At 42.9% G+C, this 18,713-nt stretch overlaps 1 protein-coding gene across 2 annotated transcripts; it reads left to right on the plus strand.

The window, feature by feature from the left end:
* Positions 1–11,071: 11,071 nt before the first annotated feature.
* Positions 11,072–14,118, plus strand: LOC120843581 (4 kDa defensin). 2 transcript variants are annotated; one of them, XM_040214984.2, is made up of 4 exons: positions 11,072–11,176; positions 11,589–11,673; positions 11,794–11,853; positions 13,902–14,118. In XM_040214984.2, exons 2-4 carry the CDS (start codon positions 11,631–11,633, stop codon positions 14,021–14,023), a joined length of 225 nt encoding a protein of 74 aa, XP_040070918.2. In that variant the 5' UTR covers positions 11,072–11,176; positions 11,589–11,630; the 3' UTR covers positions 14,024–14,118. The 2 variants fall into 2 exon arrangements, with proteins under 2 accessions (XP_040070918.2, XP_040070917.2); XM_040214983.2 differs by having other exon boundaries at positions 11,086–11,176; positions 11,585–11,673.
* Positions 14,119–18,713: the final 4,595 nt, after the last annotated feature.

Raw genomic sequence — 18,713 nt, forward strand, 5'->3', positions numbered from 1 at the left:
AACTGCGCCGCGACTTCCGCTATGAGTTCCTCTTGCGTCCCCGCCCTGCGAAGGTGTTCTGGTCAACTCTTTCTAGTCCGCGAATTCCCTTCCTGAATCGGTCGGCAATTTAAACGACGTTCAAATGCGCCATGACATTGAAATCTATTTGACTCTGCCTCAATAAACTAACGCGAACAGTTTTAAGCCTTTCCTGAATTTTTGTGCCCTCGATGGATTGTGCACAACATCTGCTTTTTTTGCTTGTTTTTTAGTGACATATTACCACTGCAGTTGTGTTATGGGTGCAATGGGGACGGGCAATATAAGAAACACAGGGCTTGGCTTATGATCACGTGACTGTTTTTTGCTTAAAGGGATACTACAACAAAATTTCGGCGCTTATTTTTTGGTCTAGATGTTTTCAAAAGAGTAGTGTCACATCGGACACACCAATATCCTGTTAACAAATACACGAAAAGGAATTTTAAAACAAATTAAACGATTAGCAAAGAGCACCTGGTGGATGTCGCTAACATCTCGTTTGTAATGACCGTCTAGGAACCTTGGCATATAGTGATGACATTTGTCTCGCCTCCGGCCACGACGAGAGAAGAGGTGAAAGTAGGAGCTCCCCTCTCGGCGAGAATCCTTTTTGTGTGTCTCAGGAGTCGCTATTGTCCTTCAAAAATATAGAAGATTAACCCGTCACTCAAAGATCGTACAAAAGCTGCCGCTTCGGTGGCTGAAACGACTAGGCTATCCTCTCGACGTGAGCCTCGCTGTAGCCTTGCCCGTCCCGAGAGGAACTACGTCACGAATGCGTTGGATGTGACGTGCTCTCCGCTGGCTGCTCTCCGAGAGCTTGCCAGAGTGGGCCGTTTAAACAAAAAATACAGCCACCGGGGTCAAAATACAAACATGCGATTGCCATTTACGGATATTGTGGATCATATTCAACCTATTCCTGAAACCGACGGGTATAATTCAAATTTCGTTGAAGTGACCCTTTAAAGTGTTTCAGAAATCCGACGATCCAAATGATAATCACACAACAAGGTTGTAGGGCACGTTGCCCTAGATTTTTCTATCCTCCTCACCTCTGTACGTTACCATGCGTTGCTTTTATTCATTTCGCTATCACTTCCAACAGATTTGGAAGATGAAATTGTTTGGGCGCCGATATTATATTATAGATTTACACGCAAAACAGGGTTTTATTATTCGCGTATCTCACTAAAAGAGAGGGCACATGGGTTACTGAAGGCTCTTACAGTTGCTTTTGCCCGCAGTTTTTTTCTTTTTTCTGTTTTTTCCGCCCGCTGTCGACAATCTTCATGAACAGCACAGACAACATATGAGCTGGCTCAGCTTTATGGCTATCTTAATCATATTAAGGCACGCACCCACAAAAAATTATTTGGTTTTAACTTTTAACTTTTAGTGTACGCTTAGTTTGTTTTAAGTGGGCACATTTTGCCTTTGATATCATCCGCAGTACGAATTAAACATTAGCACAGTTGACACATGGTTTTCAAGCACGCGTCATCACTACTTGTGATGAGGAACGAGAAGAACGCTTCCCGCTGACATTTTACATTATAAGAATGTTAAATATAACCTAACTACTGTTTTTTTAGCGTTGTTGATATACGTAAATCGTGTTTGAACGTTAATAGAAACGCGCCCAATATGGCAGAATAAATCAATATCTTAACAATTATGGGCGCAAACCATCGGCATCTAGACATCTTGGGAGTGTTTACAGTCAGCGACAGGCAAAACATTTAGTGCATATGCTCTCCGCCCACGTGTATAAAGCACCGGCTCCGCTTTCGAGGAAATAGTGCTCCGTCTGCTACATGGCGTCATGGGTGACATCGGTGTGAGGCACTGACTTGTACGGCACTAATTACACGTGATCAAATTGCACTTGTAATCGATTACTTTTTGACTAATTTTGTAATCATTAAAATATACTTATTAGAAAGTAATCGCATGAGTAATTTGATTACTTTTGGAAGTACTTAAATTACTTGTAACCGTAACTACTTTTCCCTTTCCCTTAAAATGGCTCTCTTTGTTCCGACAAGTTGCCTACCAAAGGATCCTCGAACCAAGTCTTCGACAAAAGAAAGGTTTCACACAGCTGATCGATTGAAAAGATTAGCAGTTTTTAATACGGCGATTCTAATCTAATAATAGAAAGAACGGAAGATCCGTTTTCAAACCGGCAGGGAAATCTGTTGGGAAATTCTGAAGTAATCATAAAGAAGTAAAGGTTAACTTTTTGTGTAACAGCCAGTAACTTTTAAAATAATCAAGTAATTTAATTTATTACTTCTTAGCCAACAACATTAATGTTATTACGTTAGAAAAGTAACGCGTTACTGTAAAGAAGACGGGTAACCCAGTTCATTACTCGTAACGACCTCTTTTTAACACTTACAAAAATTTTAACTTCAATTTGTTTTGTGTGTGTGTGTTGCTAGGCGCCAAGTCATAGGAATTCTGCACTTATCCCACATGCATTCAAAATATGGCCTCTCTTTCTCTCACGCACACACTCCCATTTTAGGCAAACTCTAACGTCCACGCGATTTGTCCCAGTGTGGCAAAACGCTGTCACTGTCAATCCATGGCAAGTAATGTACACGAAAGTAACGCAAAATAAACGTAAGTTACTTTTTATTCATGGGGATGCGGAGCGCAAGTTCGTTTGCTTCTTTTTTTCAGAAGTTGTGGTGACGTCAGAACGCCGAGCTTTGATTGGCTCTGATCGAAGGATAGTGGGTAGATCTCAAGGCAGCTTGCTTTGAGGTCTACCCACGTTGGCTGGTGTGCCTATTCCAGTATACTTTGTGAGCAGGCGATTTTCTTTGGCGGTTCATACTTAGTGCAGCATAATTAGTATGCGTCGGCCGCCGGCGACGAGGTATATTTAGTCCACAGGCGAACGTCGGCGACGAGTTATACATAGTTGAGCATACTTAGTCCGCAGAAGACCACCGGCGGGAAAAGAATATTCGCGCACGCATCACCTGAATAAATTTAGACTTCTTTTGAGCATTCCTTTTTTTTTAGCAGCAGAGCACAACAGCTTGTCGTGTATGCAGCACATGCCCAAAGGTTTCATATAACCAAGCATTGTAGGGTTCCGTGTTTTCGGAGTTTCTATTTTGTGAAAATCGGAGCGTGTTCTTTGGAGTTCATATTTCGCTCAATATTCAGCATTTATCGGAATTTATTTTGTGTATATTCAAAAATTTTCGAAATTCTGAGTTTAGTTATACTCTGTTTGCCTTCGTTTTTTAATTAAAGATAAAATAAATGTTCAGACAAAAACGTGCCCTGAACATATAAAATCACCGGTATCCAAACATATTTCCGCACCGCCATTTCGCGTTGCTGTCCTTGCGGTTGGAAGAACTACTGCCCCCAGACAAATCTTGCGAACGAGTGTTGCTTGAATAAACGTAGGCACTTTGGAACAACCAAACTTATGGACGTAATTTCGAATAAAAAGGTAGGATATCCGGCGGATGTTAATCTTGAAATTTGCGCATCAAAGCTCACTGAAATAGAGTGCTCGCAGGATTTTTGAAGAGAGTTGTTTTTCGACATAATTTTACGCTTCCTCTTTTTACCAGCTTAGAATATGCCGAATTGAACAAAATAATTGTTTTTTTTTTATTCCTTAGCTCATATGTCCAGCATAGATGAATATGTCGGAAATGGATCCTGAGATTCAAGAATCAGATAGATCTTTCTTCCGAAAGCTTATGAGTAATACTCAATATACTAATATATTGAGGTGGGCTAGTTGGATATGCATGATATAAAAGTTAAATAGCGCGAAGGTTAGACAAAGGACAAGGGACAGAACATGTAGACAGGACAAGCGCTAACTCACAAGTTGCGAGTTAGCGCTTGTCCTGTCTACATGTTCTGTCCCTTGCACTTTGTCTAACCTTCGCACTATTTAATTTTTATATAATATTCAATGGTTTCAGGCAGTTCTTAAGATTTGATAGAACGACGGCCACGCTGGTTTGATAATGCTCTTCTCGGCGGCAGGAAGGATCAAATAATCGTCAACGTACCGAAATACTCTGGCAACTCTGGGGGAGTCAAGGCAATCGCTCAATAATCTGTCTTGGTGGGCGGGGTAGAGATCACTTAGCACTGGAGGTATACACGACCCAATGCAAACACCTTTCTTCTGTAGATAATTTTTTACTTTCCAGGTAATAAAGGTCGAGTGTAGGTGGACCGAGAGTAGATGTAGAAAATTGATTCGGAAACACACGTCGAGAAAGAACTTTACGAGAAAGCAGCAGCGAGCTGCGACGGCGACAGTAACCAGTGACGGTGCGTCGGCCTAACAGCTGGTCATCGTGAGAGAGAATCAGCAAATGAATCGGTAATACGGCGGTCGGCTCTCTATCTACTATGCTATTCACCTCGAATATTTGACTTGAAATATTCGGGAAAGAGCTAGGGCGGGGGTGCCTAGACAAGGTCATTCTGGCCACCTTATTGTTTATGCTCAGGGTAAGGGTTTCAGCGAGTCTTCTAAATCAATGATCTCAAACTCATTTGAGTGCGGTGACCAGATAGTCCACACCGGAAAGTTCGAGGGCCATTGTTAGAGGGCGGGAGGGGGGGGGGGGGGGGGTAAATATTTTAAAATAAAAGAAACCTCGTGCTCTATGCTTTTTGTAAACACAGTTTGGTCAGTGACGCCTTTAGATTTGATTTGTTTATATAAAACTTTGTTCCCTGACCTGATCTGATAACGGGAATTAAAATGACACCGCCCAACCAACGTGCTGGAAACTAAATGGAACAAGAAAGCAAGTACACTGTCGTTCCCGTTGCTCAATTCGCTGAGGAATTAACCAAGCTAAACTTTTCTCTAAAAACAACAACAATCCGTTAATTTGACAGGCCTCGCTTCCCAGCCGATTTTCATTAAAACACCCCGAACAAATACTTTTCTTTTTTTATAGTAATATTTTTCTTTTTCTTTTTTTTTTTTTCTTATGGCGAGGATTGTGAGCCTTTATCTTTGGCAGTCGCAGCCGAGATGGATTCTTCACCGAACAGCTCGCGTTTGCAGCCTAATAGCTGAATTCTCGTGCATTGAAAATAAAACTAGCAAAAAAATAAAGCGAAACAAAGGGCAACCGAACACAGATGAATAAAATTTATCTGAATACATTAGGAGAGCAGAGCTGTTTTTCGAGCGAAAATGAGACGGCGACGTGAAATAACTGTGGCGCATGCCATTTCTAGCGCATGGGACGTTAAAAGGGTATTCACTTGGGCTAGTTGGTGGTACATTTCAGGATTAAAAGCGCTAAACGACGAGGACGAGTAAAAGAAGACATACACACGGTAGAGCTCTAACATGGCGAATGAAGAATAGGGCCCGATGTAGAAGAAAGGAACGTTAAAAGGGTATACACTTGGGCTATTTGGTGGTACATTTCAGGAATAAAGGCGCTAAAAGACACAGCGCTCTACTGTGTGTGTCTGTCTTCTTTCACTCGTCCTCGTCTTTTAGCGCTTTTAATCCTGAAATCGTTACATGGGAACCGGGACTCGTCGCCGGTTGGCCTGAGGGCCATTTACCAGCGAGTCGCAGGCAACATGTGGGCTGACCACATGCGGCCCGGACATGCGTGTTTGAGACTCCAGCGGAGAAGCGTGTCGTCTCGATCATGCACGCGGAAATATATTATGCAAGACAAAATATTTTCGAACACTGTCGCAGTTCGGCACATGGTGTCCCCGCCAACGTTGTGAGCTTCCAAAACAAGTGACAGTTTTTGAAAGCAAAATGGGTGTGATATATAAAGTTTGTTTTAGATTTTTGGTGTGAAACGGAGTTACGTTTACAAACAGAGATGAAGAGATATCAATGTCAAAGTACTCATTTTAGGTCTCTTGGCTTTGTTTTCACAGACGGCGATGTGTGAGGTGGTTCATATATTAATTCATGCATTCATTGACTTCTTTATTGTCTTTGATCTTAAACATCTGATGCCTAGGAAATGATGCACAGTGAGATTACAAGTTAGTCAAAAACAACTTAGATTAAATAAATATTAAGTTAAAACAGTTAATATCCGCTGCACCTGGGGGTATTTATACACGTGATGTATGCGGGTCATGTGGTTAATTAATCTGATATAATCAGCAAAAAATGCTGAAGAAACTCGTAAAACTTGCTTTTATGCTTGGCAAAGCTGAAGGCTTTTTTTTTTCTAACTATTTTGTGCATCTATAAAAAAAGCAATATTTTTTTATCAGAAGTGTACAACTATGGTCTTAAACGAAAGCGACCATATGATCCTCGTGGAAATACCCGGTCATCACGATCACTGCAAAAGTAACGTCAGGGTCAATTTTATTTTTATAGAAACAGAGATATTGTTTTCTAATTTTTAAACCTATTTTTAGGGGCTTTATCGCTTGTTTGGCATATCTTATAAAATCGCAATGATTGGCCCAGGGCGTTATTAAAAAAAAGTACATGAAAGTAACATTTTAGATTGTTAATGCTCATGTTAGGAAGCACTCAAAAGAAAATCAGCAAACACCGATCGAAACATTGAATAAAGACTCTGAAATAGATGATACCCGGCGCACCTGTCGCGTTCGCCCAGAAAACTTCATGACATGAGCATCTGGTGTCTCCAACACCAGATGTTCGATAAGCTCGCCTATCACTTATTTACGGCGATGACCTATAAGTCCAGGCATTGTGAAGGGAAAAACCCTAGCTGTAAACAAGGGCACCATGACAGACCAGCACATGACAAAACAGCACGTGACAAAACAGCACGGTCAAAACAGCACGCGTCAAAACAACACAGCGACAGAATAGCACGTGCCAAAACAGCACGGCGTCAAGACAGCACAGCGTCAAAAAAGCACCGCGACAAAACAGCAGAGCGTCAAAGAAGGACATTGAAAATATAGCTTGGGTTGACGTTTTCGGCTTTTATTATTTTGAAACTGCGCGTACTTTTTTTTTTTTTTTTTTTAATTCTAGACAGAAGTTTTCGGACTATTGGGGTGAATATTTGTAGACTCACAAACTTCTCGGTTCTTTTCGGTTTATTGACGAAAAGCAGTATGGTGACGAAAATGTAATATTTAAAAACGTTCGTTTGAAATCTATAGTGAGTAAACCAGGTACTGGTTTCGTTATTTGTTGTTGTCTGGCAGCCGACGCGTTATTGTCGTTGTCTGCGTTATTGTCGTGTGCTCGTATTTGTACACAGGTCGAACTTGAACTTCATTACCACTTCGGTCGGAGAGGCAAATATCAAAATCGAAAAATTTGCAAACATTGTACTCAGTGCATTCTTTCCCCATTTTCACAACTCTGAGAGGTGGTAAATAGGCACATAAACGGCAATGAAACAATCGTATTTATGTTCCCTCTGGTAGACGGAAGATAAGGGTGTTAAAAAATGTGCGGCATTTACGGACACCCTTGATTTTTATTGTTCAGTTCAGGATTAAACTCTCTTCTTTGAGCAAAGAATTCGGCAAACAAATCCCTATCATGTGAAAAACCTAGATTTCGGCCTGGAAATCCATAGGCCCGGAGCTGTTGTTGTAAGTTGAACCCATCTGGGAGGCAAGATGAACACTTCGAAAGGAAGTAGTTATATGGTCAATATTGAGCCCTCCCCCCCCCCCTCCCCCTCCCCCCCTCCCCCCCTCCCCCCCACACACACACATACACATTCCTCCAAACGCCCTCGAAAATAATCACCTTTTTCGGTTAAAACCGAATTTGGAAAAATGAATTCCGTGGACTTTTATAGGTTTCATTCAGTTTAAGCCGAAAACGCTGAACCCTAAATATAGCGTTTGGAGTTAAAAAATGCATGTCCCAAAGTAGGCACTGAAAACGAATGGAGGGTCTGACCAATTCGTCGAAAGCCAACTCGTCGACGGCCAATTTGTCGAATACGCAGTACCGAAGCCCCCGCTATAGTGCGTATTCTGGCTGTTTCTCAAGCAGTTCTGCTGATTTTGACGCGCAAGTTTACTGGTGATGTCGCTCACAATAAATGAATAAATCGCACGGCCATGTGCTGTCGTTAGTAATTAAAAGAAAAAAAAAAAAACAGAAAGCGTGTGCGGCAACGGTGTGCTGTGCTCAGCCCATGCTGTACGGCAACAGCATCTAGGCTGTGTCATGTTTCTGCTTCACCGGTTTTCATTCGATCGATGCCTTCATCGGCAATTATCTGTGAATTTAACTCAAAAGAGCTTATCGTCTGGAAGCTGCAGCCGCCTGTTTTGGGGACATTGTATTCACGGCGAATGAACTTCGCAGATTGGGTGCCCATGGTACACCTTGAATACCTTAAAGTCACCTTATCTCATCGGCTCTAACAATGCGTATGTAATCGGCATCTCCTGCTTTTTCTTTTTACTATTTTATTTTAGGGGGGGGGGGGGGGGGGTTGTTTTACGCTTAGGTGGTAATTACAAAACGACGAGTAGTACGGAATCTCACCAGACCGCCGCAAACAAGATGGTTCATAACTTGAACTTTTGGATTTCTTTTTCGCAATAACGTTTCCTCTTTCGATGGCTCTACAAAAAAAAGACCAGAGAACGCCGCCTACATCGACGCGAAGATATCACCTCTAACTATCCAATCTCTTGAGAGATCGCTGTAGTTAAGTAGTAGTAAGTACTTCTAACTTTATTTGTTTTTAGCAATCACACAGTAGAATTCACATGGCCTAACGCCTAAAAGAATGGATAAAATTGAAGAGTAATTTTTAAGACTTGGGAAGTAGTAACGAGTAACGTAACTGCGTTACTTGAAATAGTAACGTAAGTAGGTCACCCGTTACCGTGTCGAAAAAATAACGAGTAGGTTATACGTCACTGAAAAAAGTAACGCGTTCTTGGTAACTCCGTTACTGGTAACGTGTTACCGCTAAGAATGCAGAACGGACAAAGCGTTACCGCTTGTCATGAATTGTGGTCATGAGGGTAGGAAAAGTATCGCACCTTCGCTGGAGGACGTTGTGTGCATTTAATCAATTAATAAATACACTTCCGCAGATTTATAGTCTGCTTATCCCGCTGGGCAGTGCGGAAACGAACTCGAAGTAATCGTAGACATCGAGAAATTTGTGCGCCGTGTCGGCCGTGAACAAGCTTGGCGAAAAAACTAAATAAACGAAGACATCAGGCGTCAACTTCGGTGGCAGCAACTTCACGTCGAAAGTCCAGCAGGCCTTGTTTGTGGCGTACGGGCCCTCGAAGGCAACGACGTCCACGCATAGTTTTTCTCGATACTGCTGACATTCAGGCTCGGGTAGCGAGCTCAAATAGTCGGGCATAGCATACGACGTACGCTGTCAAGAAATACGACGCAGAAATGAAGCTAGACGCCTCCCTGCAACGTCAACAACGAGCGCATACCACACAGTGCATTGGCGAAAACACGGAAAGCCGCGCCGCTTTCGCCCACATATAGCTTCCGCGCATGTGCCGCCTTCCGGCCATCTTGGTAAACAGAGCCGCTGCGGGTCTCGGTCTATACATATAAAATTCAGCAAAAACGTTTTTTTCTTTTTTTGTCTTTTTTTTTTCAAAAACATATCAAGAAATTTGCGTGTCGTTATAAACCGTTAATTTCAAAGCTTTCAAAATAGATGCTGGTGATAAGCAATGAAGTAATGGATCATAAATGCCAACAAATGAACAAATGCGACTCAGCTTAGGTGTATACGTGCGCAGCTTGACAGCTCCGCATGGGAGTCCGGGCTCAGTCGCAAGACTCGCCCCTTCCACGCAACATTACATTACGTAAAAAACTGCCATATGTAAATTGGAGCAGGCGTAGATATAGCATACAACATTACAGTCTTATGACACTCGTCGGCATCTCGTTGTGTCAAATTTAACAATCACTTCTATAAGCTAAAGAAATATTTCATGAGATGCTATTCGCCATGGTCGCTGCCTGCATCAATTCGCAACAGCACGATAGCGCCATCTGAACGTGTATTGTACATTACAATAACTATATGGCTTCACGCGGTCATTTTTCCAAGTCGAGGTTACTATAGATTATCTGAGCTTTTTTGAATTCCCTTGGAGGGGTACCCCCTTCCCTCCTTCAGTCCGCCAGCCATGGCTTGAAGCACAATCAAGATTGTTGTTTCCAAACAGCGTTTCATAGAGGACGGTGGAACCCCATCTAGGCGACGTTCTTCCAAATATACGTATTGCATAGAATACACTGCAGTTACCATCGCAGCCGTTCCCTTAAAACGATAAGACTGCTCACTGGGCGAGTTGGTAGTTCAGGCTGAATAACGTTACAACGCACCACAGAGAAACACTCACAAGCACACACACACTGAAAACATATATTCATTGGCCGCCAAACGAGTATATATTTTTTTTTGTGTGTCTGTGTTTGTGAGTGTTTCTGTTGTGGTACGGCTGTAACGTTATTCAGCCTTAAAACGGTGGCGCCTTAAACGACGGGAGGCGAACAGAAAGGGGCGAGCGTGGGACATATTTCGAGCTGCTGGGTGGCAGGACGCATAGCGAAGGCAGCCGCTATCAATACCAGCTCGGTGAGGTTGCAACGTTCATCTATACTTCGCTTCAGCTTACAGCCGGACGCATCTGACGTCACGGGCTAATAGGACCAATCAAGTAGGGTCAAAAGCGCAAGTCACTGCGCCTTTGTTGTTTATGATTGGTTCAGCGATGATAAAGCACGTAGAGAAACATTGTGGACGCCGTGCTGCTTGTGAGCCTTTGACGTTGTCTTCTTGGTCCCATCAGTTCCTAGCGTGGGCTGCTTCGGGACTTCACGTGAAACTAAGTATAGGAGGATACTTTCAGCCCTCGTGCTGCGTACCTGGGTATAAAATAATCGCGCCGGACGAGATAGCGCCTTAATCTAGCCAACCATCTGTCAACGACTGGGGAATTCCGAGTAACTGGAAATTGTTGCGTGGGAGTTCATATCTGCCCGGACGCGTGATACCATCCACATATCTGTTACATGGGAAACCCCAGGTTCGGCTGCTGGCAACGCTCCGCATACCTTCGTACACAGCTACGGGTATAAAAAGCGCACCAACGCTTGGAGCGCTTACAAGCTTTTTCGCCTCGGCACACTGTGAAGGTACGACAATCTTTGTAAACTTAACCGCTGTTTAAGCGATTCCCCTTTTTTATATAAAAAAGTGCCATATTTATCAAATACGTAAGTTGTAAATGCCTTCCTTTTGGTTTCTTGTGTAAATGACCCATTTTTCAAACATTACCGCGCGCTCTATAAAAGCAGAGATATGTATCGCAGTTGGTATCCGTTTTATCAAGCGATGCTCTTTACCAGATAAAATTATATATATTTATTATATTTTACACATAATTATATATAAAATTAAAAATAGATATATAGTTTATTTAAGGATCAGCTAGCAGTTTAATTACGCACATTTTTAAGAGTTTGTGTAAGAGTTTTTAAGAGTGTTATGATTAGAGCAATTTGAACAGTCATCAATATTTTTTTTAATTTTTTTTTGATGAGGCAGAACACAGGTCAAGTAGAACACTGCATCATCAACCTTGAAATCATGAGGGTCATTGCTGTTACCTTGATCGCCCTTCTCGTTGCTGGTGAGTGAATTTTTGGTAATTATTGATTAAAATATTAAACTGTTAACTCGGAAGCTGCTTTTTTAGCTCTGAGTTATAAACCCTATGAACTAATGTCGCGCATGTTTCTAACTTTTTCAGGAGCGTTTATGACTACCAGCGCACAAGAGGAAGAAAACGAAGTGGCTCACGTTCGAGTTCGTGAGTTACACTACCCCAAATATTTATACCTGTAAAAACATTAAGAACAGTACAGTAATTTTTAGGCCAGAAAGGGCAAAAAGTTTATTTTTCGATGTCGTTGCAAGTATTTTGATCCAACTAAGCTCCATAATTTTCTACTAAGTGTAAAACAACACGCGCTCTGCGCTATGCCATGTAGCATTGTAACCTCAGAAATCTTTTTGAGCGCTTATCACCGAGACAAAGAATACGGAATCGATTTTCCGTGCGGATGCGTGGATATTAATATTCCGAAAATGTTCCGCCCATGTGCTATGTCGCTCTCAGCATGCGCGGAACGCAACCACACAGACCGCTACTACAGTTGTTCAGAACGCCTTTCAGATCCCAGTAGACAAAGCTGGCCGCACGCAGAAATCTATTATTGGAATAATTTAAGCTTCTCGCCACACCAAAATCAGATGGCAGCCACCCGATTCGCCACAGCGTCTGCATTAGGCAGCCACGTTAAGGACTTCAAAGGATTCATCTTCAAAGTCTGCGCGAAAGACTCCAGGCAGGTTCGATTGCCATACGTTCAGAGATACTCAAGGGGCCAACAACAGTGACGGAAACACTTCAAAGCAAAAATTTTTCGTCCTTTCTTCATCGGCGAATATGTTTGAACTGAATCAAATAAAGGACATTTGCGGAAGTTTAAGCCAAAGAGCTTCCCAGTCTGTGCGTCATCCGAATATCCCCCACGCCGCACGACACACTATTTTCGCCATTCATTTGTGTTCAAAGCTTTCTCGATTTTCTCAAAGCGATCTGTTGAATCATTATATCAAATTAAGCCAGTTATGATTTTGCAGGTATAGTGCACCATGAAAATATCAAACAAAAAGGAAACAATCCGCGTCTATATCACAGCCATTATGTGAATATCCTGAATCAGGAATCTCGTTCTGTTGTAGCACAAGTGTACGTTTTTTTAGTATTGATGCACAACGTATTATTACATGTATCTCGAGTATTTATGAACTGTTACTTGGGCCGCACTTCTGGGCTTGGTCGCATCTTCATAAGTGAACTAAAAAGTGTTCACGCAACAGCCTATAGAATAACGAAGGCCTCCGAACGCCCGACTCTTTATCCATGGAACGTCATCACAGCCGATGGCGCAAACTCGGCCATTGGACCCGAGCCCTAAGCCGAGCGTACTTCAGCGCGTTGATTGGACACGAGACCCAACCGAGCGATAACGCAGCACTCGTGTACAATTTCTATTTTCGCTCGATCTCACCGTGATGACCTCGAAATTCTCGTGTGCAGGCTTTGGTTATTCTAGTGGGTGATGGTTCGGGTCGGTAGCCTCTCAGAACCGTGAGGGAGAAGCGTGCTGCTATAGGCAAACATGGCAAAAAGATTAGATTTTTTGTAATTAAATTTTTAATCCAGGGCAGAAAAAAGTTTAGTCAAGGGAATTATATTTATTATAAATCAGGGTTATTTTATTTATATGGTATTTATTTTGATTTAAATCACTGTAGTTAGAAAACAGTGAGTCTTGACCACTAGATTCTTTTTAACATGGCACATTGTTTGATCATTCTTTGGATCACTGATAGCAATGCAGTGGAAGGAATTACGGTAAATGTTAAGTATAGCTTTATTAACAACTTCTCATTGCAGCAATCCCTGTCACACTCTAACAAAAACAGCTTGATTTTTTTAGTTACTTAAAAAGCGTTATTTGATTTTGTTCTAATTTGGAGTTGATTGCAGTATGAAATTACTTTCCTATATTTTGTTTCCTACTTATCCCTTCGGATTTTGTGACAATTGGACGATACTTGGTTCACGAACGAAGTGGAAGGTAGAGGTCATGCTCAATGCTTCATTTCGCTCGTGTTCATTCTCATAGAAATCTTTCCATGAGAAGCGGCACCGATCGCTGTTTATATTGCCAAAATTGATTAAGCGGATGCCAATTATTGGTGTTTTATGCAACTCTTTCAATATACGTGTGCGAGGTTTCTAAAATGTAATATTTGTGCTGATTCGATATAAACGTGTTTTTTCAGGACGCGGTTTTGGATGTCCCTTCAACCAAGGAGCCTGTCACAGGCACTGCCAGAGCATCGGACGACGCGGAGGTTACTGCGCGGGAATTATCAAGCAGACGTGCACATGCTACCACAACTAGAAAGAAGCAACGCTACTATGCCACCCCAAATATGAGGAGGCGCGTCTACCGTCCTTCCGGCGGCCGTTCAATAAACTCCTTACGTTGCTTCACAACCTGTCTTGATTATTGGAAAAACAGGTTGTTGGAGTTGGTAAGTATAGTTTTGTATATAAAACCCAAATACTTTTAGAAGGATAGTATGTATATTTCATCTTAAATATTAGTCTTTTGAAAGAAAAAAAGCTAAGTTTTTTCTTCGGAACTAATTCAACTCTTTCGAGATAGAAATATAGCGCATTTGGTACATCACTGGACAGATGTGCAAAATAAACCGGGACTTGGTCCCTGTTTATCGGCGGTTCCGTCTTGCCCAATTAACAAATATTTTCAGCCTGTAACAGTATCCACTTCTGGCACGATATTCCGGTTCTATAAAAATGAAATTGATTCAACCACTAATTTGAGTTATGAATTATTTTTTTTTTTATTGCCTTCATTATAAGCATTACGTAGGAGAGATACATGTTACAGTTAGAAACGAATAAGCAAGTTAACGAACAGGCGTTCATAACGAGAAGTGCTGGTGATATAGTATTAATATATTTCGTGAGAACTGTTACATTTTGAGAGAGCAAAGTTTCTATAGTCCGTCGCAACCTAAGAACGAAGGGCGAGGGTTAGCTGGGCCGGGGAGGAGGAAGCAGAGGGAACGCTAGAGAAGAAAGGGGGAAACCTCCTTCTCTCTTTAGCGTTCCGCCTGCTTCCTCCTCCCCGGCCCGTCTTACCCTTGCCCTTCGTTCTTAGGTTGCAACGAACTATAGCAGAGTTATCGGCGAGCATTTCTGCGACGACTTTTTAAAAGAGACGGGGGAATTACAAGTTCTTCACGAACCAATGCATCTTTGGCGTATAGGTCGCGGTGGTAATTACTGCCCATTTTTTTCAAGAGAAATGCCACAATCACTGCAGGAGCTTCGGGCGAAAAGCAGGCTACTGCGGCGGTTTTCTGAAAAAGACCTGCATCTGCGTCATGAACTAGGCGTCAAATCGAAGGTTACGTCAAATATAGTGGAAGAAAAAAATTACTTCTGCACTCTCTTCAATACAGGGTGTTCGCAGGTCTTCACGTCAATACACATTAAAAATACAGCGGAATAAATAGAGTATGAACTAATATTTGTCGTTCTTTTTACTTGTTAGGCGGCTAAAACCTTTGTGAAAACCGCAAGATCATGTCTTTGTTTCTTTGGTATGAACAGATGCAGACCGAGACCTTAATGCGACTATACTATGCTATGATCACTGTCAAGGCAAGAATGGCACGAAGTATCTCGTTCAAACGCTGGGAGTCCGGTACGTGATGGTTATCTTTCACCATAGACTTCTTTATTCTAGAAAACCTGCCAGTTCTACGACGGAGCCATTGAGCACGTGGCCAAGGCAACGAAGGGCGTTAAAGAAAACCTCACTAATGGGCGCCAGGAGTCATGGTGACGTCATGACGACGTCACGAGCTCATTATAGTGTTAATAACCCACTCCGCTTCTTCGAAAGGGTAAAGCCGTTCATCGGTTTTAATGTGGTACTTGTTTAGCGCTCAAGCGTAGGGTTCTTGTTTGCACCGTCTCAAAGCGTCGCGCTACAATCACCACAGATTGGGCGAGGATGAACGGGTGCCTGCACGTTACTCCGCCCTCCGCCAGCTCCGCTACAACGTTCGTCGGTTCATATAGGTTCGTCCCTGGACGCGCCTACTCTATGGGAACATCGTACGGGAACATCGTACCCGATTTGTATGATTGAATTGTAAGCGTGGAACGTATTTGCGACACTGATCCTGCAGTACGAATTATGCACAAAATTCCTCAAGGTGATCGGCGTAGTCAACGTTGGGCATAGTTTTGTTTTCGTTCCCGGTGTCTGAAGAAAGCATGCTTCGAAAATGCCTGAGGCCTGTCCGTAGAAAACACCTTGCCTCCTGCATGATGTACGAGTAGCGTTACTGCGGCTTACGAGTTGAATGCTGTTGGCAGTATACAGAAAGAGGCCAGGTATGACGTAAGTGGATAGAACACTGACATTTGTTTTTACGACCTGCACTGTTTTACATGATTGGTGTGGTAAACCCAAGTCCACAAAGTGTCGATCGAATACATTGCTTTTGCCTACGCTCTGTTAAGATTGTTATGGCTGCCTGCATAAAATTGCGTACTGCATGTTTACACTCCCTTCAAGGCGCTTTCGAACTCAGACAAGAACCTCTTGTAACAGCCACGTTTAAATGAGAGAAGGGGAGCAAGTCAACCAACAGTGACATACATGGCGGTCACTCTACGTGATCGGATGGTTTCGATAGTGCATGCGTTGGTGATCATTGTTTCGACAGTTTCGACACGGTTAGTTGTTTCCAGTGCAAGGCTCATACGGAACATTTTTCGCATAACTTACGCAAAGTAGCTCAGAGATGTTTGCCTCTTTGCTAGATCAACCATACATTCCGGCATTCCAAAACAGAGTAGGTTGTGGCCCTAAAAACTGTACATTTCCAGGCGTCGTCATTTTTGTTGAGACGGCAACCTGTTGCACGACGGCACGTGTCGCCATTTTGTTTTAGACTATAGCACAAATGCAGGGCAATTCGCTTCTTCGAATTTCGATTGGGCGAACGTCCGCGCCAAGTGCCAAGTCTCTTTACGTATCTCACGATTCTTAACGTCCCTTACCTTTCTTGGCGTGCAAATATTTATGGCGTGCGTTGAGGGAAAGAGGGGCCAGACTTTTGGCACACCAGCCGGCCTTGTCCACGTCAGAAGTCAGGGGCAAAGAAGCATGCATCACTTCCACTCGTTGGAAGGTTATGAAACGCAAGGCGTGACCTATTGCCTTTACGCTTTATACTTTGTGATTCGCTCTCCGTCGATCTCATGGGCTAGTGCCACAGTCCTATAGGCCGCGGAGTGATTGTAAGACGCACAATACCTTGCCTTGTCATGACGTCATGAGTTGTAATCTTGACTACTCATTATCAGTTGCGGTTCGATCATGTGCGTAAAACCTACGATGGAACCTTGGAGTAGTAGCACCCTTAAACCAACATCGACACGGTTGCCACTCTGAAATTTCACTGATTTTTATCAATAAAGGAAGAACTAATCCCAAATAAAGACGTCACAGTAAGCGTTTGATCATTCACAAATGAAGCCCAAAGCAACGCGTTTGGTCGCTGACGTTGCTAATACTGGCCATGGTTATACTGAGCCGTACCTCGACATAAGTTCCCTCAAGGTAGTCCTATGTGAACGGCCCTTTTTTCTGTTACTTTGTTTTCCCCGTTTACAATGTTTTTCGCTTTCCCTTAAACACACAAACCATTTTTAATTTTTTTTTTTGCGAACAGTTGGTTTATTGTGTGAACCACCGACCTTGAGAAGCACTACGAAGTTTCCCTTGTCCAGCGCGCCCGGTCTGTTTAAGTCCTCGCTAACTTTTTCCTGCTTAGCTTTTCTCAACTCATAAATCGCGCATTCTACCAAACAGTTCAAGAAGGCGGAAAGGGGAAAGTTCCCTCTTGCTTGGACTCTCGTCAGTGTACTCGGACACAGCCATTCTCCCCCTAGAAGATTAGCCCGTCACTCAAAGTTCAGACAATAGTTGCTTTCCCCACCCCGTTCACCACGAAGCTGACAGTGCTGTGGAAGCTACGTGCTCGTTGGGTCAACCACACTTTGCCACGTGATCACATTCTCGCGCGCATACCCACGCGCAGATAATAAGGTCAGGTGATGAAAGGGAGGCGGCTGATTGGTCCGGCAGGCGCGTAGCTTCCACCACAACAATGTCAGCTTAGGGGTGAAGGAAATAATTGAGGTCCGGCTGTCGTGTGACGTTTGCTTGGGCCCGGTGACGCGCTGCGGGAGCCCGGTGACGCGCTGCGAGGGCCCGGTGACGCGCTGCGGGGACCGCGGATGTATCACAGTGAAAAGGCAGAGAGCTTACGAAGGGAAGAAGGTACGAGAGAGTTTGCTGTGTTTTAAAATTTTCGTACTGAAAGTTAGGCTTTTGACTTTCTACCTTTTTTTCTTTTGGCTCACTAAATGATGTGCTATTTATTTATTTATTTATTTCGGGTTACCCCGCAGCGCCCGAAGGCATTATTGCAGGGGGGGAGGAGGTACATATTTGTGAGGGTACATACACACGTGCATATGTACCAAAAAACAAGAAATAACGCAAGCTCACAGGAAAACACACTCAATCAAAAGCAAGCCGAGAATATGATGAAAGAAACATCGGTGACTCGCATTCCATGTACGTGCAAGATAAAAGAATCAGCTGAGGAAAATATGTGCTAACAGCAAAATTAAATAACTCACTTGCCGCATGACACAAAAAAACACACACACACACAGATGTAGTTTTATCAACTTCGTTCAAAGAATAATAAAGTAATCGAAGTAGGAACAAATAAACATACAACAGTACCGCGCCCAGTAATCACTCGAAATTCGCATCGTGAGGATCAAAACATCTTCCTAGTCATGTTAGTCTGGCCAGCTGTCACGTGACAGTCTGTCAAAGAAAAGTGAGTTTGACAAGATAGAAACGGTGTCATATGGCAGGACGTTCCACTCTTTAATAGTATTGGAAAAAAATGAATATTTCAGAACGTTGGTTCGGGCTGTCCATTCTCTAATTTTTTCCGAGTGAT

Source organism: Ixodes scapularis, unplaced genomic scaffold (genome assembly GCF_016920785.2).
Source record: "Ixodes scapularis isolate PalLabHiFi unplaced genomic scaffold, ASM1692078v2 PGA_scaffold5__190_contigs__length_132052651, whole genome shotgun sequence".
Taxonomy (NCBI): Eukaryota; Metazoa; Arthropoda; class Arachnida; order Ixodida; family Ixodidae; genus Ixodes; species Ixodes scapularis.

Bases quoted from the DNA above. Each gene is read 5' to 3' on its own strand.
- LOC120843581 (XM_040214984.2), top strand. From the start codon at position 11,631: ATGAGGGTCATTGCTGTTACCTTGATCGCCCTTCTCGTTGCTG. The intron at 11,674-11,793 runs GTGAGTGAATTT...TAACTTTTTCAG, and splicing joins GATCGCCCTTCTCGTTGCTG to GAGCGTTTATGACTACCAGC. The intron at 11,854-13,901 runs GTGAGTTACACT...GTGTTTTTTCAG, and splicing joins AGTGGCTCACGTTCGAGTTC to GACGCGGTTTTGGATGTCCC.